We start from the raw sequence: 27240 nt of genomic DNA on the forward strand, positions 1-27240 counted from the left end.
CCCATTTTCTCATCTGAGGAACTAAGGCACGAAACAGGGAGTGCCGAAGGGTACACCAGGCCTGATGTCCTAATGCAGAAACCGGGCCTTCCTGCAATGGGCCGGGTCAGCTCGGATCTCCGCGCGGTCCTGAGTCGCCGCCCCCAACCCGGCCAAGGATTAATTTAGGCGAGCTATCCCGCCCGCCATCCCCATATCCGTCCCTGCCAGCGTGGCGGGGAGGGACCCCGGACGGAGGGGCAGTCGCTGCGGGGCGGCGCCAGCGCCCGTGCGGAAGAGCCCGTGAGCAGACGGGAGTGGGTCGGGGGGCGGCGGGGGATCCCACGTGGAAGCAGCGTCCTGGAGCTGGGTGGGGCTGCGGCGCGGACTACAAATCCCAGGGGCGTGGGGCGGGAGAGGCGGAAGGGGCGTCCTGGGGCGGGGCGGGACAGGGCGAGGCGGAGCGAGGCTGGAGGCGCGGGAGGGCAGCGAGAGGTTCGCGGGTGCAGCGCGCAGGAGACCATGTCCGGGGGCAGCAGCTGCAGCCAGACCCCAAGCCGGGCCATCCCCGCCACTCGCCGGGTGGTGCTCGGCGACGGCGTGCAGCTCCCGCCCGGGGACTACAGCACGACCCCCGGTGGCACGCTCTTCAGCACCACCCCGGGAGGTAGGCGCGGGCTTGGCGACGCCGCTTGCCGGCTCCTGGGCGGGCGGGAGGATCGGGAATCGCGGATTGGACCGGGTGTCCAGGCTCCAGGGCGCCGTGATTGGAAAGAACGGAAAAGGGGCATCGGAGAGACAGCGAGGGTCATGGAAGTGGCCGCCCGCTTCCCCTCTGAGTGCGTCTTCCAGACCCGAGTTACAAACTGCCCCGTTTGTTTCCTCTTTCTGTTAGGTGTCAGACAGCTGACACCTAACAAACACGCACGCCTCCAGGACAGCCACATGCCGAGCTGTGCTGCCCCTTGTGGGTGTTGGGGGCGCTCCCGAAGCGGGAGAGGGCGGAGTTAGGGTGGCCCACGATCCAGGAGAGGCCTGGCCTGGTGTTTTTATGGGATGGGTATTATCTGTTGGGATAAACGATTCCTGCAGGGCCCTTTTTCCTTTCCGAAGCACGCCGAGTTTTGTGTTGGACTCGCGCGCTCTGACTGAGGTTCGGATCTGGGGGTGCTTGCCTGCTCCAGCAGCGCCTCCCGGGCACCTGTGGCACGTTCCCCATTTACGCGAGTGGGATCTCCGCGGGGGGGACCCTGGCGCCACGGCCAGGGCTGTGCAGAAAAACACGTTCTTCTGTCCGGGGAGAGGAGGAGGCACCGTGTGACCTCCCTGGGAGAGGATGAGGAAGAGGAAGCTGAGCTGGCACGGGTGGGGGGGGCCAGCCTCGGGCTGCCCTCAGGAACCTGGCATTCCCTCCCAGCCCCGGAGCCCCAGCGCACAGACGCTGATGAAACCTACGCGCCTGTTTGCATGATTAAATAAATCCTCGTGGCTCTCTACTCCCCTCCCATTGTCGCACTGCCCCCACCCCTTTTTGCTCCTCTCCCTTCATTCTCCTCCACGCTGCTTTCCATACTACTAGAAAACGCGACAGATCCTGGCGCTTGGCTAGGTGGCGGGCGGGGGCCACATGCTTATTTTCTCAGGCAGCTGTCCCACCAGCAGCGAGCGCGGCCAGATCCGAGGTCCTCTGCTGTTTGATCCAAAACATACACTGTTAGAACGGTTAGGGATCTTGTCCAGCCCTGCCGTCTTATTCTACAGAGCCCGGCATTGAGGCCCCAGAGCTTGAACACGTGTCTGTTGCCCATTGTCACACCGTTTTCCCAGATTGGACAAGAAATAGCAACCAGGCAGAGAAGGGAGAAATGCTTCCTTTTCTATTAGAAATGAGCCAAGGAAAAGCTCGCAGGGGCTCTTGTTGCCACTCCCGACTCATCCTCTTTCCCTTGCTGGGTCTTTTGTAGTCCATGCTGTTCTCCTTTGTCTCTGTCACAATGGTCTACCAGGACAATTCCTGACAATTTTGGAGTTCTTTCAAATGAGGGTGTAAGTGTCTGCTGGATTTGTTCAGGGTGGGCCCTGAGGCCGGCCTGAAGGCGCAGGTAGCCCTTTTTTGCACCCTTTATTGCTGGATTGTTGGGTCAAATTGGAAGCCACGGATACTGTTTATAGGCACTTCTGGCCCGGGTACCAAGGTTCACACCTGTAATCCCAGCATTTTGGGGAGCCGAGGCAGGAGAATTGCTTGAGGCCAGGAGTTCAAGACCACCCTGGGCAACATAGTGAGACTCCATCTCTACAAAGAAACAAACAAAACAACAACAAAATGTTGTCCTAGCTACTACAGAGGCTGAGGCCAGAGGATCGCTTGAGCCCAGGAGTTGGAGGCTGTAGTGAGCTATGATTGACCACTGCACTCCAGCCTGGGTGACAGAGCGAGACCCTATCTCTAAAATAAATAATAAATATAAAATATAGGAACTTCAAATCCACTTTTCACTTTGGGTTGGGAAGTGGGGAGTGGGCAGGGGGCTGACAGACCACAGCAAATCCCCTTCCCTTTGAATGTCTTTAGCAGTAGGGGGAGTGGGGAAGGGACTTCTGCATCAGGGCATAGCATATGTTTCTGAGATCACTGGAAGAAGCTAGCAGTGCCAGGACCCTAAAGCCAGCTCACTGTTTGGTCGTCCAGTGGAGCAGGTACAGCTCACAGTCCCTAAGCCAGGGAAACCTGGCTGACTTCCACTAAAGTCAAGCAAGCCTGGTCGGCCTCGATTAGCCAAGGTGTGGACTCTTCCTCCAAAGCCCACCTCAGCCTACCTCTGCCAGGGCAGAGAAGCCAAAATGGTCACATCGCAGCCAAAATGGTCACACCCTTTTGCTCCAGAGCAGAATACTGCCTCTCAGTCTTCCAGGTGCTTGAGGATAACTGGGGGCTTCATTTAAGTGCATATTCTGATTCTGTAGGTGGGGGTGGGAACTAGATTCAGCATTTCTTTCTTTTCTTTCTTTCTTTTTTTTTTTTTTTTTTTTGAGACAGGGTCTCACTCTATCACCCAGGCTGGAGTGCAGTGGCGCAATCTCAGCTCACAGCAACCTCCACCTCCTGGGTTCAAGCAATCCTCCCACCCCAGCCTCCCCAATAACTGGGACAACAGGCATGCACCACCCATGCCCAGCTGATTTTTGTATTTTTTGGTAGAGACGGGGGTTTCACCATGTTGGCCAGGCTGGTCTCAAACTCCTGGCCTCAAGTGATCTGCCTGCCTCGGCCTTCCAGAATGCTGGGATTACAGGCGTGAGTCACCATGCCCGGCCTAGATTCAGCATTTCTAACTAGCTCTGACTGATTGGTGCACATACCACACTCTGAGTACTCAGGAATTAGTGAAACATAACTTCCCTCACCTTTCAGATCTCTGGAGTCTAGCAAAAAAAAAAAAAAAAGATGGCTCCATCCAGGTAAACTTTGATCTCTAAATCGTGGTGTGGAGAGCCAGGCTTTTGATAGAGTGTCTGCATGGCTGTCTGCACCTGCTTACTTATAGGGACTGTCAGCTTCTCAGGAAAAACCACTGGAATAAGTACCCCCCAGTCACTCCTGCTGGGAATGGCCCTCAAGTGATTGTCCCTGGAGGGAAAGAAGCAGCAGTTGGGTTGCACTATCTCCATTCCTATGACTCCAGTTTGCTTTCCTTTTTTTTTTTTTTTTTTTTTGAGACGGAGTTTCGCTTTGTCGCCCAAGCTGGAGTGCAATGGTGAGATCTTGGCTCACTGCAAGCTCCGCCTCCCGGGTTCACGCCATTCTCTTGCCTCAGCCTCCCGAGTAGCTGGGACTACAGGCGCCCGCGACCGCGCCTGGCTAATTTTTTGTGTTTTTAGTAGAGACAGGGTTTCACCGTGTTAGCCAGGATGGTCTCGATCTCCTGACCTCGTGATCCGCCTGCGTTGGCCTCCCAAAGTACTGGGATTACAGGCGTGAGCCACTGCACCCGGCCCTTTTTTTTTTTTTTTTCCTGAGACAGGGTCTCATGGTGTCACCCAGGCTGGAGTACAGTGGCACAAACATAGCTCACTGCAGTCTCAAACTCCTGGGCTCAAGTGATCCTCCTACCTCAGCCTTGCAAGTAGCTGGGACTATAGGCACGTGCCACCATGCCCTGCTAATTTTTTTATTTTTTTGTAGAGGCAGGGTCTCTATGTATTACCCAGGCTGGCCTCAAACTCCTGGGCTCAAGCAGTCCTCCCACCTCGGCCTCCCAAACTGCTGGGATTGTAGGCATGAGTCACCTCACCTGGCCTCCAGTTTGCTTTCCATGGTCATTAACCATTTGCACACTGAGGCTCTGCTCTGAGGTTAGCTGTCCAGAGTACTTAAGATAATTTAATTTAATTGCCGAAGGGAGTGTCATGTATGAATATTTGAGTCTGTGGAGTCTTAAAAATATCCAGCGACACCATAAACAGCTCATTAGCCAGCAGAACCTTTGAGTGGGTCAGAAAGAAACTTTCCCTCATCAATCTCCACATTCCCAGCTCCGTGTTGCATGTTTGACTCTGAAGCCTATATACAGGCTTGGATGGCAGTTGTGCCAAAGACCTGTACCTGGATAAGGTGAATCCGAGGTGAGCAGGTAGGGCTGCAGGTGTTAATGGCACCCTGTTTGGTTAAGCAAACAAGGTCTGTGCCCAGGAAGCTTACCTTGGAGCAGCTCCCAAGTCTTTGGACATGAAACAGGCAGTGCTGGGAAGAAGGGGACGTAGGCTGGGCACCAAAGCCAGAGCACAGCCCATGTCCTGAGGCCTTAGTCACATGGAGGGAAGAAATTATTAAGGATGGGTTAAAAGAGCTTGGACATTAATGCAGTGAGGGAGAAACAATGGACCCTCTTCTCACATTTACCTGAGCTTCCTTTTAAAGTGTTTGAAGGAGCTGGGTGCGGTGGCTCACTCCTGTAATCCCAGCTATTAGGAAGGCTGAGACAGGAAAATTACTTGAGGCCAGGAGTTCAAGACCAGCCTGAGCAACATAGTGAGACTCTGTCGGTATAAATTAAATGAATAAAATTTTTTAAAGTGTTGGAAGCATTCCACACTGTGTCCCTTATTAAAAGATTTGGTGGGGGGTTCCTGGTGTAGAGCACTCCAAAATCCCTCCAATCCCCAGACTCCTTTTTATTATTATTATTATTTTGAGACGGAGTTTCGCTCTTGTTGCCCAGGCTGGAGTGCAGTGGTGCGATCTTGGCTCACTGCAACCTACGCCTCCTGGGTTCAAGCGATTCTCCTGCCTCAGCCTCCCAAGTAGCTGCGATTACAGGCATGTGCCACCACACCCGGCTAATTTTTGTATTTTTATTAGAGACAGGGTTTCACCATGTTAGTCAGGCTGGTCTCAAACTCCTGACCTCAGGTGATCCACCCGCCTCAGCCTCCCAAAGTGCTGGGATTACAGGCATGAGCCACCACACCCGGCCTTATTATTTTATTTTATTTTATTTTATTTTTGAGGCAGTCTAACTCTGTCGCCCAGGCTAGAGTGCAGTGGCATGATCTCAGCTCACTGCAGCCTCCACCTGCCAGGTTCAGGCTGAGACAGGAGAATCCCGGGTAGCTGGGATGACAGGCACGCACCACCATGCCCAGCTAATTATTTATTTATTTATTTATTATTATTATTTTCCTCAAGATGGAGCCTTGCTCTGTCGCCCAGGCTGGAGTGCAATGGTGCGATCTCGGCTCACTGCAACCTCCACCTCCTGGGTTCAAGCAATTCTCCTGCCTCAGCCTCCCGAATAGCTGGGTTTACAGGCACGCTACCACGCCTGGCTAATTTTTTGTATTTTTAGTAGAGATGGGGTTTCACCACGTTGGCCAGGCTGGTCTCGAACTCCTGACCTCGCGATCCGCCCGCCTCAGCCTCCCAAAGTGCTGACATTACAGCCATGAGTCACCGCGCCTGGCCTATTTTATTTTATTTTTGAGGCAGAGTCTCATTCTGTCACCCAGGCTGGAGTGCAGTGGCACCGTCTCAGCTCACTGCCTCCTGAGTTCAAGCAATTCTCCTGCCTTGGCCTCCCGAGTAGCTGGGACCACAAACCCGGCTATTTATTTTTGTAGAGACAGGGTCATGCTTTGCTTCTGAGTCTGACCCTCTAGTTTTTTATTATTTGAAAGGAGAGGCCAGGTGCGATGGCTCACACCTGTAATCCCAGCACTTTGGGAGGCTAAGCAGATCACCTGAGGTCAGGAGTTCAAGACCAGCTTGGCCAACATGGTGAAACCCCATCTCTAATAAAAATACAAAAAAAAATTAGCCGGGCCTGGTGGCAGGCGCCTGTAATTCCAGCTACACAGGAGGCTGAGGCACGAGACTCACTCGAATGATTCTGGGTGACAAGAGTGAAACTCCGTCTCAAAGAAAAAAGAGAGAGAGTTTGATTTTTTTGCTTCCTAAAAGACCAAAAAAAGTCCTTCATTGCCAAATCTGAGGAAAAAGGGTCAGCAGAGCAATACCATATTTATCCATTGACATAAAGTAGCGAGGCATTTTCTCATATAGACCTTTATTTTCATGTTCTGGAAGATGAGTTAGGAAGGCACAGCAATATTGTTTCTTCTTTTTTTTTTTTCTTTTTTTTTAATTTGAAACAGGGTCTCACTTTGTCACCCAGGCTGGAGTGCAGTTGCAGCCTCAACCTCCTGGGCTCAAGCAATCCTCCCATCTCAGCCTCCCAAGTAGCTGGGACTACAGGCATGCACCACCACGACCGGCTAATTTTTGTATTTTTTGGTAGAGATGAGGTTTCGCCATGTTGCCCAGGCTGGCCTCAAACTCCTGAGCTCAAGTAATCCACCCGCCTTGACCTCCCAAAGTTCTGGGATTAGAGGCATGCTCCACTGTGCCTGGCCTGGGAAGGCACAGCAATATTGAAAAAAAGGAACATTGCTTTCTAAGGTGAGTTTTAAAAAATAAAAATGTTCAGTTGTGCACATAGATTCTTGCCTGTGCCAACAAACCCGTGAAAAACCTGTTTCTTTCTGGTCTGACTTAGACCCATGCCTGGGGTCTCTCTCCATTATGATTCATAGCGAATGAATCACACGTTTTTGTTTACGTGTTTGTTCCCTAGGTTAGCCAGGAAATTTTTTCTGAGCAGTCTTACTCATCTTTGTATCCACATGACCTAATGCCAGGTCTAGTGTCTGGAAGGTGAAGAGTTGAAAAGAATGCTGGAATGAAAGCGTTCCCCTCTGGATAACCTAGTTTTCTTATTTTATTTATTTATTTATTTTTGAGACTGAGTCTTGCTCTGTCGCCCAGGCTGGAGTGCAGTGGCACGATCTCAGCTCACTGCAACCTCCACCTCCCTGGTTCAAGTGATTCTTTTGCCTCAGCCTCCCAAGTAGCTGGGATTACAGGCACCTGCCACCACGCCCGGCTAATTTTTGTATTTTTAGTAGAGGCGGGGGTCTCACCATGTTGGCCAGGCTGGTCTCGAACTTCTAACCTCAGGTGATCTGCCTGCCTTAGCCTCCCAAATCACTGGGATTACAGGCATGAGCCACCACACCTGGCAGGAAATATATGCCTTTTAATGAGAGAAGCTACATGTGCAAACAGGAATGGGAGGAGTGGTAGGAGCCACATTTTCGAATAATCCTCCACAAGGGCCAGACCTCAAAGAATGGGTCTTAGAGGGAACGTGCTGCCTATCCTGATGTGTGGCCAGCAGAGCCAGGACCAGGTGCAGAAGCCGACTGGAATCACAACCCTGTGAATCAGGGTTAAAGAACAAAGGACACCTTCCTAAAGGTACTGACTTATAGATCCCATACCCTGTTCTCACGGCCTTATGTTCACTTCCACAAAGCAAACCACACAAGGTCGGGTGCGGTAGCTCATGCCTGTAATCCCAGCACTGTGGGAAGCCAAGGCAGGTGGATTGCTTGAGGCCAGGAGTTCGAGACCAGCTTGGGCAACATAGTGAGACCCTGTCTTTACAAAAAAATTTTAAAACTAGCCAGGTGTAGCAGCATGCACCTCTAGTCCTAGTTACTTGGGAAGCTGAGGCAGGAGGATCTCTGGAGCCCAGGAATTTGAGGTTACGGTGAGCTATGATCACGCCACTGCACTTCAGCCTGTGTTAACAGAGTGAGACCCTGTCTCAGAAGAAAAAAAAAAAGCAAACCACACAGGTGGCCATGATGCTGGACCGCTAAGCAATCTATTCCTCTTTGTGTTGAGCCTTCATTGCAGGCCATCACCCAAACCATCTCCTCTTCCCCCTCCAAGTGTCCTGCAGGCCAGGCTTTGGGAACACTCTTCAGAGGAGCCCACACCTGCCCTGCCCTACCCAGCACTACCATGTGAATATCCTTAATTTTCTGTAGTACTTGCAATAGGATGGACTCATGTGTCTGTGCCCAGCAGTACAAAACCAGGCAGGAATGAGAATAGCAGAGGGTACAGTCGGGCTCAGTACTCCCTTTGGTTTGGAAGTGGACAGTGTGGAGGTCTCTTGCCTTAAGGAGCATGTGTGTGAGTGTGTGGTGTAAACAGATTTCTCTCTTCTGCCCTTCTGAACACAAGGGTAGAGTGGGCCTGCCTTAGTTTACTATGGCTGCCATAACAAAATGCCACAGATTGGGTGCTTTAAACAAAATGAATTATCTCCTAGTTCTGGAGGCTGGAAGTCCAAGATCAAAGTGCCAGCAGGGCTGGGTTCTGAGGCCCTTCTCCTTGGCTTGCAGATGGCCACCTTCTCCCTGTATCTGCACATGGGCCTTCCTCTGTCTGCATCCAAATCTCTTCTCATAAGGACCCCAGTCAGACTGGATTAGGGCCCCACCCTAACAGCCTCATTTTAATTTAATCATTCTCTTGAAGACTTTATCTCCAAATACAGTTGCATTCCGAGGTACTGGGGTTGGGCTTCAACATAAGAGTTTTGGGGGCAGGCCGAGCATGGTGGCTCATGCCTGTAATCCCAGCACTTTGGGAGGTCAAGGCGGGCAGATCGCTTGAGGTCAGGAGTTCAAGACCAGCCTGGCCAACATGGCAAAACTCTGTCTCTACTGAAAATACAAAAAATTACCCAGGCGTGGTGGCAGGTGCCTATAATCTCAGCTACCAGGAGGAGGCTGAGGCAGGAGAATCTCTGGAACCGGGGAGGCGGAGGCTGCAGTGAGTTAAGATCATGCCACTGAACTCCAGTCTGGGTGACAGAGTGAGATCCCATCTCACACACACGAAAAAAAGTTTTTGGGAGAGATGCTATTCAACTATTCAGCTCATAACAGGGCCATTCCCCTTTCCAACTGGGACAGCAATCACTACTGTTTGTAATGGGAGGCATTTCAGAAGGTCATTCCCTATTGGTAATGAATTTCAGGGACAGCTTCACCCATAGGGTGCATTTGAAGTGTTTGGGAGGAGGTTAAGGAAGGGGAGGAGCTTGGCCAGCAATCAGAATAATTAGCTCAGCTATTTTGTTCTGAAAGTCTCTGTCAAAGCCAATTTTCTTTTCTTTTCTTTTCTTTTTCTTTTTTTTTTTTTTTTTTTTTTTTGAGATGGAGTCTTGCTCTGTTGCCCAGGCTGGAGTGCAGTGGTGCGATCTTGGCTCACTGCAACCTCTGCCTCCTGGATTCAAGCGATTCTCCTGCCTCAGCCTCCTGAGTAGCTGGGACCACCCGGCTAGTTTTTGTATTTTTAGTAGAGACAGAGTTTCAATACGTTGGCATGCTGGTCTCAAACTCCTGACCTCAGGCGATCCACCTGCCTCGGCCTCCCAAAGTGCTGGGATAACAGGTGTGAGCTATCACACCTGGCCTGAAGCCAATTTTCAAAGAAACTGACCTATTCCCTCCCATGCCAGGGCCTCAGAGGGAGAGGCTGCTGAGCGTCCCCATCTGGTATCCAGCAGCTTCATAAGACCCCTGGCCCCTGAGAAATGTTGGGATCTTGGTTCTCTTTGTGGAGGTCAGCGGTTGCGGGGCAGAGGTAAAGAAAAGTCTTGGACTGAGCGTGCTCTGCATCTCTCACCAGGATTTCCACCCCGGCAGTTCTGTCCTGCTTGTTAAATAGACCATCCAGCCAGAAAAGCCACCCAGACACATGTGATTCCTCCCTGGACTGTGTGGCGAGGAGGGAGGGAAGACCGAGATTCTGGCATGTCGGCGTATTTACCTCCAGGTTAACAGGGAGCTGCCTCAGAGCTGGAGTTCAGATTGTCCAGGGTGTTTTGCTCACTGGCTGTTGGCTTGGATCTGAGCAGAAGCATTTGGACCTCCCCCACCCCGGCCCTGTTGTGAAATGCTCTCCCTCTCCCTGGAATGGGAACAGCAGTTCTAGGAATTCCATCCTCGTACTCTCACTAAGCCTCACGTCCCCACATCCAATGGAAGAATGCTTCTGCCAAAGGAACCCCAGGGGAAAGTGAGGGCCATGCGCGGCTCAGTTTACAGAAGTCCTATCCAGCCGCAGAGTATGGGCACTGGAGGGCTATGGGGAAGCGCTCAAGGCAGGGAACATCCTGTTCTGACAAGCACCCAGAAGTCTAAGACCTCCTAATTTTTCCAGCTGAGAGTGTTAGCTAAGGGGTGGTAGCCTGGTCTGCCTTACTAATTTTATTTTATTTTGTAGAGACAGGGTCTCACTCTGTCACCCAGGCTAGAGTACAGTAGCATGATCCCAGCTCACTGCAGCCTCAAACTCCTGGGCTACTCCTCCTGCCTCAGCCTCTGGAGTAGCTGGGACCATAGGCGCATGCCATCATGCCAGGCTACTTTTTTAATTTTTTGTAGAGATGGGGGTCTCACTGTGTTGCCCAGGCTGGTCTCAAACTCCTGGCCTCAAGCAATCCTCATGCCTTGGCCTCCCAAAGCACTGTGATTGCAGGCATGATCCAGCCTTGCTAATTTTAAACAGTAGGAGGCATTTAGGATTGGAGTCGAGGTGGGTTAGGTTGGCCTCTGGACGGCTGTGAGGGGACAGCCTTTCTGGGCCTCAGTTTCCTCTTCTGCAAGGTGAAGCTCCTGCGTGGGGAGTTGTAAGGGGGAATAAGACCTAGCACGTCAGGCTGTGAGCACAGACCGGAGGGGATGACAGATGGCAACGATTGCTGTATGCACCTCGCCCGAAAATCTAAGCCTTCATTCATGCAGCACTCCAATGCTCCTTGGCCTCCAAAAATGCTTCCTGTTCCCGGCTCGTGACATCTTTCTTTGGTTGCGTATGTTCTCCCAAGTGATTTTCTCTTTAACAGCAATTATGTGAGTGTCACTTTATTCTCACACAAAGAATCTTGATGTTCTTTATTTTATTTAATCTTCATGATACTCCTCTGAGGTGTGGATTTTGTTATTCCCTCCCTCTTATAACTGAGGAATGAAAGTGCAACTTGGAGTTCAGGGACTGATATGTGGCAAGCTCAGGTTTGAGCCCAGAACATCTGCCTCCAAGCACTATGCTATTTGTACATTAAGTACCTGCCAACAAGAAGATCCTAAAAATAAATGGCACGTGCCTGGTGCTTTCAAAATAGTTTGAATGAGCCTAGTACAATGCCGTTGTTTTACAGGTGAGGAAACTAGAACCTAAGGGAATGTCTCTATGGCTTTATTTATTGTAATCCCAGAACTTTGGGAGGCCGAGGTGGGGGGATTGCTTGAGCCCACAAGTTCAAGACCAGTCAAGGCAACATGACAAAACCTTGTCTACAAAAAAAAAAAAAAAATTAGCTGGGCATGGTGGTGCATGCCTGTAGTCCCAGCTACTTGGGAGGCTGAGGCAAGAGGATCACTTGAGCCCAGGAGGCAGAAGTTGCAGTAAGCCAAGATCACACTATTGTTCTCCAGCCTGGGCAGCAGAGCGAGACTCTATCTCAAAAAATAATAATGATAATTAATTAATAGAAATATTTCCTTACTTTTTTTAGAGACAGATCTTGTTCTGTCTCCCAGACTACCGTGCAGTGGTAAAATTGTAGTTCCCTACAACCTTGAATTCTGGGTTCAAGCCATCCTCCTGCCTTAGCCTCCTAAGTAGCTGGGACTGCAGACATGCACCACAACACCTGACTAATTTTTTGTTTGTTTGTTTGAGACGGAGTCTTGCTCTGTCACCCAAGCTGGAGTGCAATAGTGCGATTTTGGCTCACTGCAACCTCTGCCTGGGTTCAAGCAATTCTCCTGCCACAGCCTCCCAAGTAACTGGGATTACAGGCGTCTGCCACCACGCCCAGCTAATTTTTGTATTTTTAATAGAGACAGGGTTTCACCATGTTGGTCAGGCTGGTCTCAAACTCCTGACCTCAAATGATCCACCTGCCTTGGCCTCCCAGTGTGCTGGGATTACAGGCGTGAGCTTCCCCACCCGGCCTACACCTGGCTAATTTTTAACTTCTTTTGTAGAGATGGGATTGTGCTTTGTTACCCATGCTGGTCTTGAACCCCTCCATTGCTTTATATATTGAAAGCAAACTACTGTCACCACAAAGCATGCCTTGAAAAAAAAATATCATTCCTATATTTGGTGCACATTTGGAGTTTAAAATCCTGAAGGATACTGACTAACAAACATGCTGAAGTTTATGATGGTTCTTGGTTTCCGTGGGCCTAAAAAGGAGGGAGGACACCCTCACCCTGTCCCTTCCAAGTGTCTCTCCTGAGTTGCTTACCTGTCCTCTGATTTATCCCTGCTTTGACTGATAATTGGTTGCTGGTATGGATGGAACTGAATAAATGGTGAAATTATGTCACCTGGACCCTGCAGGTCATGATAATAACTAGAATTGTATGGGGCTTACATTGTGTCAGCCACTGTTCAAATCCACACAGTAATCCTATGAAGTTGGCACTATCATCATCATCATCATCATTGTCGTCGCCAATCTGGAGAAGCAGAAACTGAGGCACAAAGATTTTAAGTCATAACTTGCCCAGAGTCATGAGAGCTAGCGAGTGGAATGACGGAGCTGGGTTTCCAAAGGATTTCAGGTAGAATGAGCCTCAGTTATTGTCCCCAGATAGTTCAAGACCGAACCTTGAACTCTACCCCCAGCACACAACGGGCTGGATCCCAGCTACACAAATGGTTTGAGGTGTAGGGGTGCTCCTCTCTTCTTCCCTTGCCCTGCTGGGAGGCAGGGTTCTGGGTTTCCCTGCTCTGCATCTCTGGGTTGGCAATCAAGGTCAGCCTTAGCTCACCTCCCTCACCCCTCGGGCACTGGAGAACTGGGGTGAGATGGATGTTTCTCTGGGCCGGGGGTTTAGGGTCAGGCTGCTTGGAAGCAGGAAGATGGAGGACTTGGGATCTGTGCCCCTTGGTGATCTCCTCTTACGCCTGTCTGTGGACTTCACACACTTGGCTGTAATCACTTGTTTACGGGTCTTTCTCGACTAAATTACATAAGGTTTGGATCTAGGCACTTTCACTACATCTGACTTTTTTAAATCCCTAGCACCTCGCATGGTGCTAGTACAAAGTAGAGGTTCAGTGAGTAAATAAATGAGACCAGCACATCTACTTTCAGGAAAAAAGGATTGAGCAAAGACCGGCAAATATGTGGGTAAGGATTAACATTTTTGTCCCTGGATTGCAGTAGTCTCTATACTTGAATACAGTTCATGGGAGTTAAGGTGTAGTGTAGGGTTTTGGGGGGTTTTTTTGTTATTTTTTTTGAGACAGAGTCTCACTCTCTTGCCCAGGGTGGAATGCAGTGATGCGATCTCAACTCACTGCAACATCTGCCTCCCGGGTTCAAGCAGTTTTCCTGCCTCAGCCTCCCAAGTAGCTGGGATTACAGGCACATGCCACCACGCCCAGCTAATTTTTGTATTTTTAGTAAAGACAGGGTTTTGCCATGTCGGCCAGGCTGGTCTCGAACTCCTGACCTCAGGTGATCCACCCACCTTGGCCTCCCAAAGCACTGAGATTACAGGCATGAGCCACTGCGCCCAGCCTGAATCACTTTTTTGATAAATGAGGTTTTTTTTACTTCTGTATTTTCTCTCTTCCTCTCCCCTCATTGTCCCAATAAAATTACATTTCAAAGTTTTAAAAATCCAGCCAGGTGCAGTGGCACACACCTGTAATCCCAGCTCCTCAGGAGGCTGAGGCGGGAGGATCACTTGAGCCCAGAAGTTTGAGTCTAGCCTGGGCAACATAGCAAGATTCTGTCTTTAAGGAAAACAAAAAACAAAAACAGACTGGGTGCAGTGGATCACTTGAGCCCAGGAGTTCCAGCCCACCCTAGGCAACATGGTAAAACCCTGTCTCTACAAAAAAGTATATACAAAAATTAGCTGGGCGTGGTGACACTTGCCTGTAGTCCCAGCTACTCAGGAAGCTGAGGTGGGAGGATCACCTGAGCCCAGGAGGTCCAAGGTTGCAGTGAGCCATGATGGCACCACTGCACTCCAGCCTGAGTGACAGAGCAAGACCCTGTTTCAAAAAAAAAAATTTAAACTAAAATTAAAAGTAAACATTTGTTGTTTTTATTATGATGATTCTTGAGCCAAGTACTATCTATAATAATAGCATTTCCACTTTTATATATGTATTTTTTTAAAAAGCAGTTAATAATTGCTTTGTTTTAAAAATGTGCTTAGTTTTCATTTAGGTTTTCCCAAACCTTCCAGAAGCTCTCTAAAATGCCTCACAGTAAGGTCTTGCACACAGTTGGACTTCTAGATTTATCTGCCCATTTTTTCCCTCTCTCCTAAACTAAGACAAGATTTGGAGTAACGGTTTGGCTGCTCCAGCCCTGCCACACAACTGTCAATGTGGGGTTCCCTGAAGCTCTAGTCTTTCTATAATTTTGGCAGAACACATCTTACTGTATTCTTTCTGAAATGTCTCTATGGCCAGGTGCGGTGGCTCACACCTGTAATCCCAGCACTTTGGGAGGCTGAGGCAGGAGGATCATTTGAAACCAGGGGTTTGAGACCAGCCTGGGTCACATAGCGAGACCCTGTCTCCAAAAATAAAATTTGATTTAATTTAAAGAAAAAAGAGAGGCCGGGTACGGTGGCTCATGCCTGTAATCCCAGCACTTTGGGAGGCCGAGACGGGCGGATCACCTGAGGTCAGGAGTTCAAGACCGGCCTCAACATGTAGAAACCCCATCTCTACTAAAAATACAAAATTAGCCAGGCTTGGTGGTGCAGGCCTGTAATCCCAGCTACTCCGGAGGCTGAGGCAGGAGAAATGCTTGAATCTGGGAGGCAGAGGTTGCGGTGAGCCGAGATTCCGCCATCGCACTCCATCCTGGGCAACAAGAGCGAAACTCCGTCTCAAAAAAAAAAAAGAAAAGAAAAAAGAGAAGTATCTCTGTTATACTTTTACTTGATTTGTGTTTGGCAGGGGATAAGATGCAGGTTGAAATGAATTTTCTGTCAGATTGTGAAGGCGTCGAGGCACCGTTTTCAGGCTTCCAGTCTTGCCATTTAAGACATTTTATGCCCTTCTCATTCCCTGTCCTTGTGTGTACCTGAAAATCCTATAAAGGATTTTCTCTTTATCGCCAGTATTGTGAATTTCACAATGACGTTAACTGAGTGTTTTGAATTCATTGCACTACTTACTGAAAGGGGAGCTTCAATTTCAAGACATCTCTTTCAATTCAGGAAAATTTCCGTCTTCTTTTTTTTTTTTTTTTTTCTTGAGACAGGGTCTCGCTCTGTCCCCCAGGCCAGAGTGCAGTAGCGTGATCTCAACTCACTGCAACCTCCACCTTGTGGGTTTAAGCAATCCTCCTGCCTCAGCCTCCCGAGTAGCTGGGATTATAGACACACGCCACCATGCCTGGCTAATTTTTGTATTTTTAGCAGAGATGGGTTTTCACCATGTTGTCTAGGCTGGTCTTAAACTCTTGATCTCAAGTGATCTACCCACCTCGGCCTCCCAAAGTGCTGGGATTACAGGCGTGAGCCACCACACCTGGCCTTTCTTCATATTTTTAAAGTAAATTCCCTTTTATTAGTTTCCCTTTTCTCCTTCTGGACTTCCTGCCATCCAATATTGGACCCCTACTTTATTATCTTTTTGCCTATTGTTCATCTCTCTTTGTCCTTTTGTTTTTCTTTTTTCTTTTTTTTTTTTGAGATGGAATATTTCTCTGTCCCCAGGCCGGAGTGCAGTGGCACAATCTCGGCTCACTGCAGCCTCCGCCTCCTGGGTTCAAGCGGTTCTCGTGCCTCAGCCTCCTGAATAGCTGGACTACAGGTGTGCACCACCACACCCAGCTAATGTTTCGTATTTTTAGTAGAGACGGGGTTTCACCATGTTGGCCAGGCTGGTCTTGAACTCCTGACCTCATGTGATCCACCTGCCTCAGCCTCCCAAAGTGTTGGGGTTGTATACGTGAACCACTGCACCTGGCCTCTTTTGTTTTTCTTTAAGATTTTCTGCTTCCTTTATTACCTGTTTCCTCCTGTTGATTTGCTTAGATCTCACCTTAAATGCTACAAGCCTTTCTCAGAAATGTGTGGGAACATTTGACTGGTTGGTTTTTTAAATTTTTTTAAATTTAGTTTTTGACACAGGGTTTCACTCTGTCAATCAAACTGGAGTATAGTGGCACAGTCTTAGCTCACTGCAGCCTTGGACCTCCTGGGCTCTGGTGATCCTCCCACCTCTGCCTCCTGGGTAGCTGGAACTACAGACGTGTGCCACCACGCTTGGCTAATTTTTGTCTTTTTTGTAAAGACAGGGTTTTACCGTGTTGCTCAGGCTGGTCTTAAACTCCTGGGCTCAAGCAATCCGCCTGCCTCGGTCTTTTCTTTCTTTCTTTCTTTTTTGAAACACAGGGTCTCGCTCTTTCGCTCAGGCTACGGTGCAATGTCATGATTATAGCTCACTGCAGCCTCAACTTCCTAGGCTCAACTGATCCTCCCACCTCAGCTTCCAGAGTGTTGGGATTACTTATAGGTGTGAACCACTGCATCGGGCCTGGCTGTTTTATTTAAGGGTGGGGAACTCAGGAGCTGGCCAGGAGTCCCTTGTGAGGCCCAGAGACTGATGGGTTCCATCTGGTGGCTAGCTGGTTTTATTCACTGTGGACCCCCATGCCACAATCAGTTTCTGTAGGTCTTTATCTTCACTCTTTATACTGAAGCAGGGGAGAGGAGAGGGCTTAAGGCTCACCATTCAGGAGGTCAACTTTAATTTCTCTGTCACCCCTCTCCTTGGGGCAAGGGACACCTGGCACCCCTCTGGTAAGTTTGCTTAAGAGAGTAAACCTCAGGGCAGCTGCTAGATGCTGGTAAGAACCTGGGGTTTCCATTTTCCATACAGACTTCCAAGCAGTCTCCCTGTTATCAGCCCCCATCCCCAGATTCCATGCTGTGCCTAATTCCTGAACTTTCCTGGGGTTCTCTGGGGCAAACGGAGAACTTGCTCCACCCCCACCTCCCTGCATTTCAGTGTCACCCGCTTCCTCCCCATGAGACCATTGACCGCTCCTGTACTTGCCTCTGTCTTTACCTGTTGTGATTTGGGGTGACAGTTGGAGCTTTCCCTGCATCCAGGTTGGAGAACATGCTTGTACTTCTCATTCTTGGTGTTTGGCATGACTTTTGAGAGGAGTAGGAGAAAAATGTCATGGCTCTGCCATCTTGAAGTCGCTTTGATCCTCAAAAGTACTTCATACTCTTTGTTTGTAGTGACCTAGTGGAGGTGGGTCATTTACCCCAGTGTACAGAGGGGTCCAAGACAGGCCTGCTGATGACATAGGACCTCAGTTAAAGAGGTTTTGTTTTCCTTTTATTTATATATTTTTTTATTTTTTTGTGACAGAGTCGTGCTCTGTCTCCCAGGCTGGAGTGCAGTGGCACGATCTCGGCTCACTGCAACCTCCGCCTCCCAGGTTCAAGTGATTCTCCTGCCTCAGCCTCCTGAGTAGCTAGGATTAGGTGTGTGCCACCATGCCCGGCTAATTTTTGTGTTTTTAATAGAGGCGGGATTTCGCCATGTTGGCCAGGCTGGTCTCGAACTCCTGACCTCAGGTGATCTGCCTGCCTCGGCCTCCCAAAGTGCTGGGATTACAGGCGTGAGCCACTGCGCCCAGCCTGTTTTACTTTTAAAGATGAGGTCTTGCTGTGTTGGCCAAGCTGGTCTGGAACTCCCAGCCTCAAGTGATCCTCCAACCTTGGCCTCCCAAACTGTTGGGATTTACAGATGTGAGTCACTGTGCCCAGCCGTAGCCCCCACCTTTGGCTAAAGAGTTTTATGTGGAGGCCACCCTAGCGTGATGCCACTCCACCTGCTGAACACACACACAGGTTTCTGTCAGACCACACCTGACCAGCAGCCCTGAAGGGACTTTGGCATCCATCCCACCCACTCGTGTTTCCATTTCCTGACCTTGTACATGGGCCAAGTGTCCCCAGCACCAAGTAGCTCTGCAGCAGGTGTCTTCAGCCAGGCTTTAAGGTTTGTCTTTTTTTTTTAGACAGGGTCTCGCTCTGTCTCCCAGACTGGAGTCCAGTGGTGCAACCACTGCTCACCACAGCCTCAATCTCTCAGGCTCAAGCGATCCTCCCATCTCAGCCTCCCGCGTAGCTAGGACTCCAAGCGCATGCCACCATGCCTGGTTAATTTTTTAAAAATTTTAGTAGGCCAGGTGCAGTGGCTCATGCCTGTAATCCCAGCACTTTGGGAGGCCGAGGCAGGCGGATCACCTGAGGTCAGGAGCTCAAGACCAGCCTGGCCAACATGGCAAAACCCTGTCTCCACTAAAACTACAAAAATTAGCCAGGCACCTGTAATCCCAGCTACTTGGGAGGCTGAGGCAAGGAGAATTGCTTGAACCCGGGAGGCAGAGGTTACAGTGAGCCGAGATCGCACCACTGCACTCCAGCCTGGGCAACAGAATGAGACTCCATCTCAAAAAAAAAAAAAAAAAAATTGTAGATAAGGTCTTGCAATGTTGCCCAGGCTGGTCTCGAACTCCTGGGCTCAAGTGATCCTCCCACCTCAGCCTCCCAAAGTGCTGGGATTGCAGGTGCGAGCCACCTCACCCAGCCTTCGGCTGACTTTCTGAATGCTGCTGTTTACTCCTCACAGACCCCTCCCCAACTGAAATCTCTGCTTTTATTAGGTAAAATTAGGATTCTTATTTTTAAGTACCTGTGGTAGCCATAGAACAAAGGGCACAGAGGCTTTTTCTTTCACTTTTAAGTATAATTAATGATTTAATTTTTTTTTTTTTTTTTTTGAGACAGAGTCTTGCTTGCTCTGTTGCCCAGGCTGGAGTGTAGTGGCATGATCTTGGCTCATTGCAACCTCCGCCTCCCAGGTTCAACAATTCTCCTGCCTCAACCTCCCAAGTAGCTGGGATTACAGGCGTGTGCCACCACGCCCAGCTAATTTTTGTATTTTTAGTAGAGACAGGGTTTCACCGTGTTGACCAGGCTGGTCTTGAACTCCTGACCTCAGGTGATCTGCCTGCCTCGGCCTCCCAAAGTGCTAGGATTACAAGCATGAGCCACTGCACCTGGCCTGTTTTTTTGTTTTGTTTTGTTTTGTTTTGAGACAAGGTCTTGCTCTGTCGCCCAGTCTGGAGGGCAGCGGCGCGATCTCAGCTCACTGCAGCCTCTGCCTCCCAGGTTCAAGCGATTCTCCTGCCTCAGTCCAGAGTAGCTGGGATTACAGGTGTGTGCCACCACGCCTGGCTAATTTTTGTATTTTTGGTAGAGACGGGGTTTCACCATGCTGGCCAGGCTGGTGAAAGCAAGATCTTCAAGAAGTATTTGTACTCCCATGTTCATAGCAGCATGATTCACAATAACTGAGAAGTGGAAGCAACCCAGGTGTCCATCAGTCAGAGGAAAGGATAAGCAAAATGCACACACACTCTCAATGGGATATTATTCAGCCTTCAGCAGGAAGGAAATCCTATCACATGCTACAGTGTGGAGGGACCTTGAGGACATTATGCTAAGTGAAATAAGCCGGTCATGAAAAAGCAAATCCTGTATGATTTCACTATATAAGACTACCTAGAGTAGTCAAATTCAGAGAGACAGAAAGTAGAACCCTGCTTGCCAGGGCCTAGAGGGAGGAGGGAAGGGGAGTTGTTGTAGAGTTTCAGTTTCACATGATGAAAACGTTTTGGAGATGATTGGCGGTGATGGTAGCACAACACCCTACCGAAAATGTTTAAGATGGTCAATGTTATGTGTATTTCACCACAATTTTTAAAAAGTCACCAGGGGCTGATGACCTTTAAAGAGGCTCTCCAGATGGTTGCTGGCCCCTGGGCTCTTCTTTGAGACTGTTGAATCTTTAACTCTTAGGTTTCACGCTATGATAAACAAACCAATAACAACAAAAAAAGTGTGGCTCATGTCTGTAACCCCAGCACTTCGGGAGGCTGAGGCCAGTGGATCACTTGAGGTCAGGAGTTCAAGACCAGCTTGGCCAACATGGTGAAACCCTGTCTCTACCAAAAAATACAAAAATTAGCCGGGCGTGATAGCACATGCCTGTTGTCCCAGCTACTGGGGAGGCTGAGGCGGGAGGATTGCTAGAACCCAGGAGGCAGAGATTGCAGTGAGCCAAGATTGTGCCACTGCATTCCAGCCTGGGTGACAGAGCAAGACTCCATCTCAAAACAAACAAACAAAAAGCAAAGTTGGGGAGAAACAAGAAGGGGGGGACTCTTGCCGAGTCTCAAAGATTAAGAAACAACAGAAAAAAAGTGGTCCCATCTGGAGCCAGGATGTCCAGCCACTTGTCCACTGAGTCCCCACCCCGCTGCCTGGACCCTGGGGTCTCTGGGCTTCCCTCCCCTCTGGGGAGGAGAGATTGTACAACCCCAAGCCTTGCAGAGTGGAGCAGTGCCACATCTGGCCTCTAGAACCAAAACAAATCTGGGTCACTTTTTTAAAAAAAGAGTTAGAAATTGGTCTTCCCTTACCTCCTCTCACTGTCACCCCAGCCCTGCAAAGAGAGGGCACCACTGCTCTCCATTTGTAATCTGGGCTCATAGGCACTCAGACCTAGAAGGTGCATGGGTCTTTATTTTACAGATGAGGAGATGGAGGCCCAAAACAGGGGGTGCAAGGAGCAAGGTGCATAGGGTCACACAGCTGACTGGGAACGGAGCCCAAATGCACCCTGGTTCTTTACACCCCTCCTCCTAAGAAACAGCTGTGCGCTGGAGTCCCATAGGCAATGAGCAGGGCTGTCAGCTTCAGTATCACTGCCTCTCCTGCAAGGGGACAGGAGAGTAAGACCAGTGACTGCCTGGAGGGGCCACAGCCAGACTAGAGGAACACAGCCAGCAGGTGAAGTTTATCTTTAGGTATCTCTCTGCATTCCTCTGCCCTTCAGCATCTCACATCATCCTCAGCACAGAGCCCCATTTCAGGAACTCACACTCAGACTCCGAGATGGAAATTGGTTCCTTTCCAGGGGTTTACAGAGTCCACTGCTGAGCATCAAGAAATGAATCTCAATATGTACAACTATTATGGATCCATAAAAATTAAAAATCAAAAAAGTAAAATAAAGTGTAAGAAATGAATCTCAGCTGTTGGAATGCTACTCATCATAGCCCCTAAGTGAAGGAGAGATTTCAAGGTTATTGCTAAGGAAGGGCATTCCTGAAGTCCTTAAATCATGATTCCCAAACTTGGGTTATTCATATTTTATCTGCACAATTATTACCATACCTTGCATTCCACTTGTACAGATATTTAATATTTCTTTATATCACCTTAGCTTTTGAATTTAATTTACATTATTTTATTATAGAATCTATAATATATTATTATATTATTGTATATTAAAAGGAATTGCTATCACTACTATATATGGAACACCGGATTCACTTGCCATAAATAGAAGGTAGCTATAAAAAGATATAAAGGGGCCGGGCACGGTGGCTCACACCTGTAATCCCAGCACTTTGGGAGGCCGAGGCAGGCAGATCACGAGGTCAAGAGTTTGAGACCAGCCTGGCCAACATGGTGAAATCCCGTCTCTACTAAAGATACAAAAAATTAGCTGGGCATGGTGGCACGCACCTATAATCCCAGCTACTTGGGAGGGTGGGGTAGAATTCCAAGGTCAGTGACACACTGGCAGGACACACTGGGGGCCTCACAAAGGAGGGGCTCCGCAGGAGAGCCCACCCTTCACTCCTGCCTCTGGCTCTTCTCCGCAAAGCCCAGGCATTTCTCTCTTTTTTTTTTTTGAACTGTCTTTTTGAGATAGGGTCTCACTGCAGCCTGGACCTCCTGGGCTCAAGCAATCCTCCCGTCTCAGCTTCCCGAGTAGCTGGGACTACAGGCACGTACCCATCATGCCCGACTCATTTTAACATTTTTGTAGAGATGAGGTCTCTCTAAGTTGTCCAGGCTAGTCTCAAGCTCCTGGGCTCAAGCAGTCCTCCCACGGTGGCCTCCCAAAGTGCTGGGATTACAGGTGTGAGCTACCACACCTGGCAAAAGTTCTTATTTTTACTACTCTGGTTGAATCACAAGTATTTTCTGTTTGGTCATTTGTAAAATGCAGCTATTCTGGGTATCCCACAGGAGTGCTGTAAGGACAGGACTGAATAATGACTAGAAATGCATTTTTTCCACCGTGGTATGTGATTGTCATGGGTAATTAACACTGAGCCCTGGTGGGTGAGTGAGCTGAGGGGCCATAGGGACAGAGCACAGTGTGCACAGAGCTCTGGGAAGACACAGGTGCAGTCGGTGGCCTGCAGACCCCTTCCATTGGATCATTCCATGTGAAGGGGAGTCGAGGCCGTTTGGAGGTAGCAGAGTTCTGGGTGGCAGCCAGGCCCCCAAATAAGCCTCACTACTCTGGCTTTTTTTTTTTTTTTTATGAAAAGGAGTCTCGCTCTGTTACCCAGGCTGGTGTACAGTGGTGCAATCGGCTCACTGCAACCTCCGCCTCCCAGGTTCAAATGATTCTCCTGCCCCAGCCTCCTGAGTAGCTGGGATTACAGGCTACCACCACCACGCTGGCTAATTTTTGTATTTTTAGTAGAGACGGGGTTTCACCGTGTTAGCCAGGCTGGTCTCGAACTCCTGACCTCAGGTGATCCACCCACGTTGGTCTCCCAAAGTGCTGGGATTATGGGCATGAGCCACCGCACCCAGCCTCCTCTGGGTTTTTCAGGAGAATCTGCTGCCTCTACTGCAGCCACGCCTTTAAAAAGTGGAAAAACTGGCAGGCAAGAGGTTGCAGATGGCTTGACCAACCTCCCTGTTCCCTTCTAGGTACCAGGATCATCTATGACCGGAAATTCTTGATGGAGTGTCGGAACTCACCTGTGACCAAAACACCCCCAAGGGATCTGCCCACCATTCCCGGGGTCACCAGCCCTTCCAGTGATGAGCCCCCCATGGAAGCCATCCAGAGCCACCTGCGCAATAGCCCAGAAGATAAGCGGGCGGGCGGTGAGTGTCGGGGCTTGGCCAGGCTCTACCTTGGGAAAGGGAATGTATGAGGCTCCTGGAGTCCATCCACTGGGGGGAATTCCAGGGAGGAGGACTCTGCCCTACCCTCTAAGGAGCAGCTCAGAGCCCAGAGGGTGAGAGTAGGGGTGGGGAGGTTGAACTCTTCATTGGTAGCAACTTTCCCCCTGAAAGGGGCCCAGGCACCTCAGGAAAGGTGATCTGGCACCTTTGGGTCATGTAATTAGCGGGGAGTTTGTTTGAAATGGCAGCGGCTGCACACAGCAACTTTCGTAAGCATGTGCCTCTGTATAATTGTCTCTGAAGCATTTCCACTTGGAACACACCCATGATGTTTGTGGTGCAAGAGACAAGTTATCAAAGACACAGTGTACTTGTCCTTTGGGAAATTATATGTCTACAAGATAAGAAATACATCCGGGATGCCTCCTGTTGGGCTGTTGGTCCCCTAGTGGATCTTCATGAAGGCAGGTGGAAACAATGCAGCCAGTTGTCTCTGCCGATTTGACATTTGGTAGCTGGGTCCTTCCTGCTGTCCCCACCTCCCGAGTAATTAGAGCAGCCACTGTGGTAGTGGTGTAAGTGAATGCACTCTTTGTGGCATCCTGACTGGCTTGGCAGAGTGTTGGAGTTCTCTGCTGCAAGATGATGCAGCGTAAGCACTTCCGGGCAACTATAATCAGATTGGAACCCGCCGACCCTTCACCCGGAAGGCCGTACCCCAGGCGCAGACGGGAAGCAGCAGGGACCTCAGCTGGGCTGGCTCTGCTGACAGCAGCAGAATTAATCTCCCCAGGGCCTGCAGGACATGATTCATAATTACCTTGGGAACCTCACAGTACAAGACAGACAATAGTTGCCTGTGTCTTAGTCTGTTTTTTTATGGCTGTAACTGAATACCTGAGACTGGGTAATTTATGAAGAAAAATGGTTTATTTCTTACAGTTCTAGAGGCTGGGAAGGCCAAGGGCATGGTGCCAGCATCTGCTGGGCTTCTGGTGAGGGCCTCCTGCGCAGCATCATAACATGGCGGAAGGCATCACAGGGCAAGAGGGGCACATGAGAGAGAACCAAGCTGCCTTTTTATAACACTCTTGTGATAACTAGCCCACTCCTGTGGTAACCCATTAATCCAGGAATGGGCTAATCCATTCATGAGGACAGAGCCTTCATGACCCAATTACCTCTTAACGGCCCCAACTCTTAATACTGTTACATTGGGGATTAAGTTTCTGTATGAATTTCAAACCATAGCATTCCAGCCCTGGACCCCCCAAACTCATGTCCTTCTCATATACACATATATTAATTTGGTCCCCATATCCCCAAAGACTTAACACGTTGCAGTCCTAGCTCAAAAGTTCAAAGTCCAGAATTTCATCTGAATCAGACAAGACTCACAGCATGATTCATCTCAAGCTTAATTTCCTTCCAGCTGTGAGCCTGTGAAACGAAAAAAGTTATCTACTTTCAAAAAATAGGGGCTGTCCCTGGCCCCTAAAAACATCAGCTGGTGGCCAGGCACAGTGGCTCATGCCTGAAATCCCAGCACTCTGGGAGGCTGAGGCAGGATGAATACTTGAGGCCAGAAGTTCAATACCAGCCTGGGCAACAATGCAAGACCCCATCTCTACATAAAATTTTAAAATTAGCCAGGCATGGTGGTGCATGCCTGTAATCCCAACTACTTGGGAGGCTGAGGCCAGAGGATCATTTGAGCCCAGGAGGTCAAGGCTGCGGTGAGCTATGATGGCGTAACTGCACGCCAGCCTGGCCAAGAGAGTGAGACCCTGTCTCTAAAGAAAAAAGCAAAAACAACAAGAGTCAGACGAAATGATATAGTCTGGATATTTGTCCCTGCCCAAATCTCATGTTAAATTGTAATCCCCAGTGTTGGAGGTAGGGCCTGGTGGGAGGTGTTTGGGTCATGGGGACAGATCCCTCACAGCTTGGTGCTGTCCTCATGATAGTGAATGAGTTCTCTTGAGATCTGGTTGTTGTAAAGTGTGGGAGTGCCACTCCACCCTCTCTCTTGCTCCTGTTTCCTCCATGTGACATGCCTGCTCCCGCTTTGCTTTCCACCATGACGAAAAGCTCCCTGAGGCCTCCCCAGAAGCCAAGCTGAGGCCGGCGTCATGCTTGTACAGCCTGCAGAACCGCGAGCCAGTTAAACCTCTTTTCTTGGCTGGGCACGGTGGCTCGCACCTGTAATCCCAGCACTTTGGGAGGCTGAGGAGGGTGGATCATCTGAGATCAGGAGTTCGAGACCAGCCTGGCCAACATGGCAAAACCCCGGGTCTACTAAAAATACAAAAATTAGCTGGGTGTGGTGGTGGGTGCCTATAATCCCAGCTACTCTTTTGGGAGGCTTAGGTAGGAGAATCGCTTGAACCCAGGAGGCGGAGGTTGCAGTGAGCCGAAATTGGGCCACTGCACTCCAGCCTCGGAGACAGAGTGAGACTCCATCTCAAAAAAAAAAACAAAAAAACAAAAAAAACTTATTTTCTTTATAAATTACCCAACCTCAGGTATTTCTTTATAGCAATGAAAGAATGGCCTCATATACCAAGCATTCACCCATTGTTGACCTGGCCCTCTGTCCCCTCTCTCCCCAGGTGAAGAGTCACAGTTTGAGATGGACATTTAAAGCACCAGCCATCGCGTGGAGCACTACCAAGGGGCCCCTCAGGGCCTCCCTGGGAGGAGTCCCACCAGCCAGGCCTTATGAAAGTGATCATACTGGGCAGGCGTTGGCGTGGGGTTGGACACCCCAGCCCTTTCTCCCTCACTCAGGGCACCTGCCCCCTCCTCTTCGTGAACACCAGCAGATACCTCCTTGTGCCTCCACTGATGCAGGAGCTGCCACCCCAAGGGGAGTGACCCCTGCCAGCACACCCTGCAGCCAAGGGCCAGGAAGTGGACAAGAACGAACCCTTCCTTCCGAATGATCAGCAGTTCCAGCCCCTCGCTGCTGGGGGCGCAACCACCCCTTCCTTAGGTTGATGTGCTTGGGAAAGCTCCCTCCCCCTCCTTCCCCAAGAGAGGAAATAAAAGCCACCTTCGCCCTAGGGCCAAGAGTTGGGCCCCGTCTGAGCTTTTTTCAACTCTGTTTGGTAACTAACACCAGCTGCTATCTGTACAGTGCTGCTGCTTTTTTTTTTTTTTTTTTTTTTTTTTGAGACGGAGTTTCACTCTTGTGGCCCAGGCTGGAGTGCAATGGCGCAATCTCAGCTGATAGCAACCTCCACCTCCCGGGTTCAAGCAATTCTCCTGCCTCAGCCTCCCGAGTAGCTGGGATTACAGGTGCCCGCCACCACACCCAGCTAGTATTTTTTTGTATTTTTGTAGAGACAGGGTTTCACCATGTTGGCCAGGCTGGTCTCGAACTCTTGACCTCAGGTGATCCACCCGCCTTGGCCTCCCAAAGTGCTGGGATTACAGGTGTTAGCCACCGTGCCCAGCCTTGTACAGTGCTTCTAAAGCATGGGCCTGTCCTTATTTGATTCTGACTCTGATCCTGTGGGTAAGTAGAACAACTGTTATCCTCACTTTACAGCTGAGAAGACTGGCACAAGAACAGGTAAAATCGTGCAGCTGCTGAATGGCACATGGGACTGGATTTGAGTCCTGCTACTCTTTTTTTTTTTTTTTTTTTTTTTTCCGAGACGAAGTCTTTCTCTGTCTCCCAGGCTGGAGTGCAGTGGCACAGTCCTAGCTCACTGCAGCCTCAAACTCCTAGGTTCAAGCAATCCTCCTGCTTCAGCCTCCTGAGTAGCTGGGACTACAAGCTCACACCACCACCTGGCTAAGTTTTTTGTG

The 27240-nt window shown here is 49.7% G+C and overlaps 1 protein-coding gene across 1 annotated transcript; it reads left to right on the forward strand.

The window, feature by feature from the left end:
- Positions 1-402: 402 nt before the first annotated feature.
- EIF4EBP1 (eukaryotic translation initiation factor 4E binding protein 1) lies at positions 403-26498 on the forward strand. The gene is made up of 3 exons (XM_034965947.3): positions 403-646; positions 23224-23403; positions 26037-26498. Exons 1-3 carry the CDS (start codon positions 502-504, stop codon positions 26066-26068), a joined length of 357 nt encoding a protein of 118 aa, XP_034821838.3. The 5' UTR covers positions 403-501; the 3' UTR covers positions 26069-26498.
- Positions 26499-27240: the final 742 nt, after the last annotated feature.

Source organism: Pan paniscus, chromosome 7, assembly GCF_029289425.2.
Source record: "Pan paniscus chromosome 7, NHGRI_mPanPan1-v2.0_pri, whole genome shotgun sequence".
Lineage (NCBI taxonomy): Eukaryota > Metazoa > Chordata > Mammalia > Primates > Hominidae > Pan > Pan paniscus.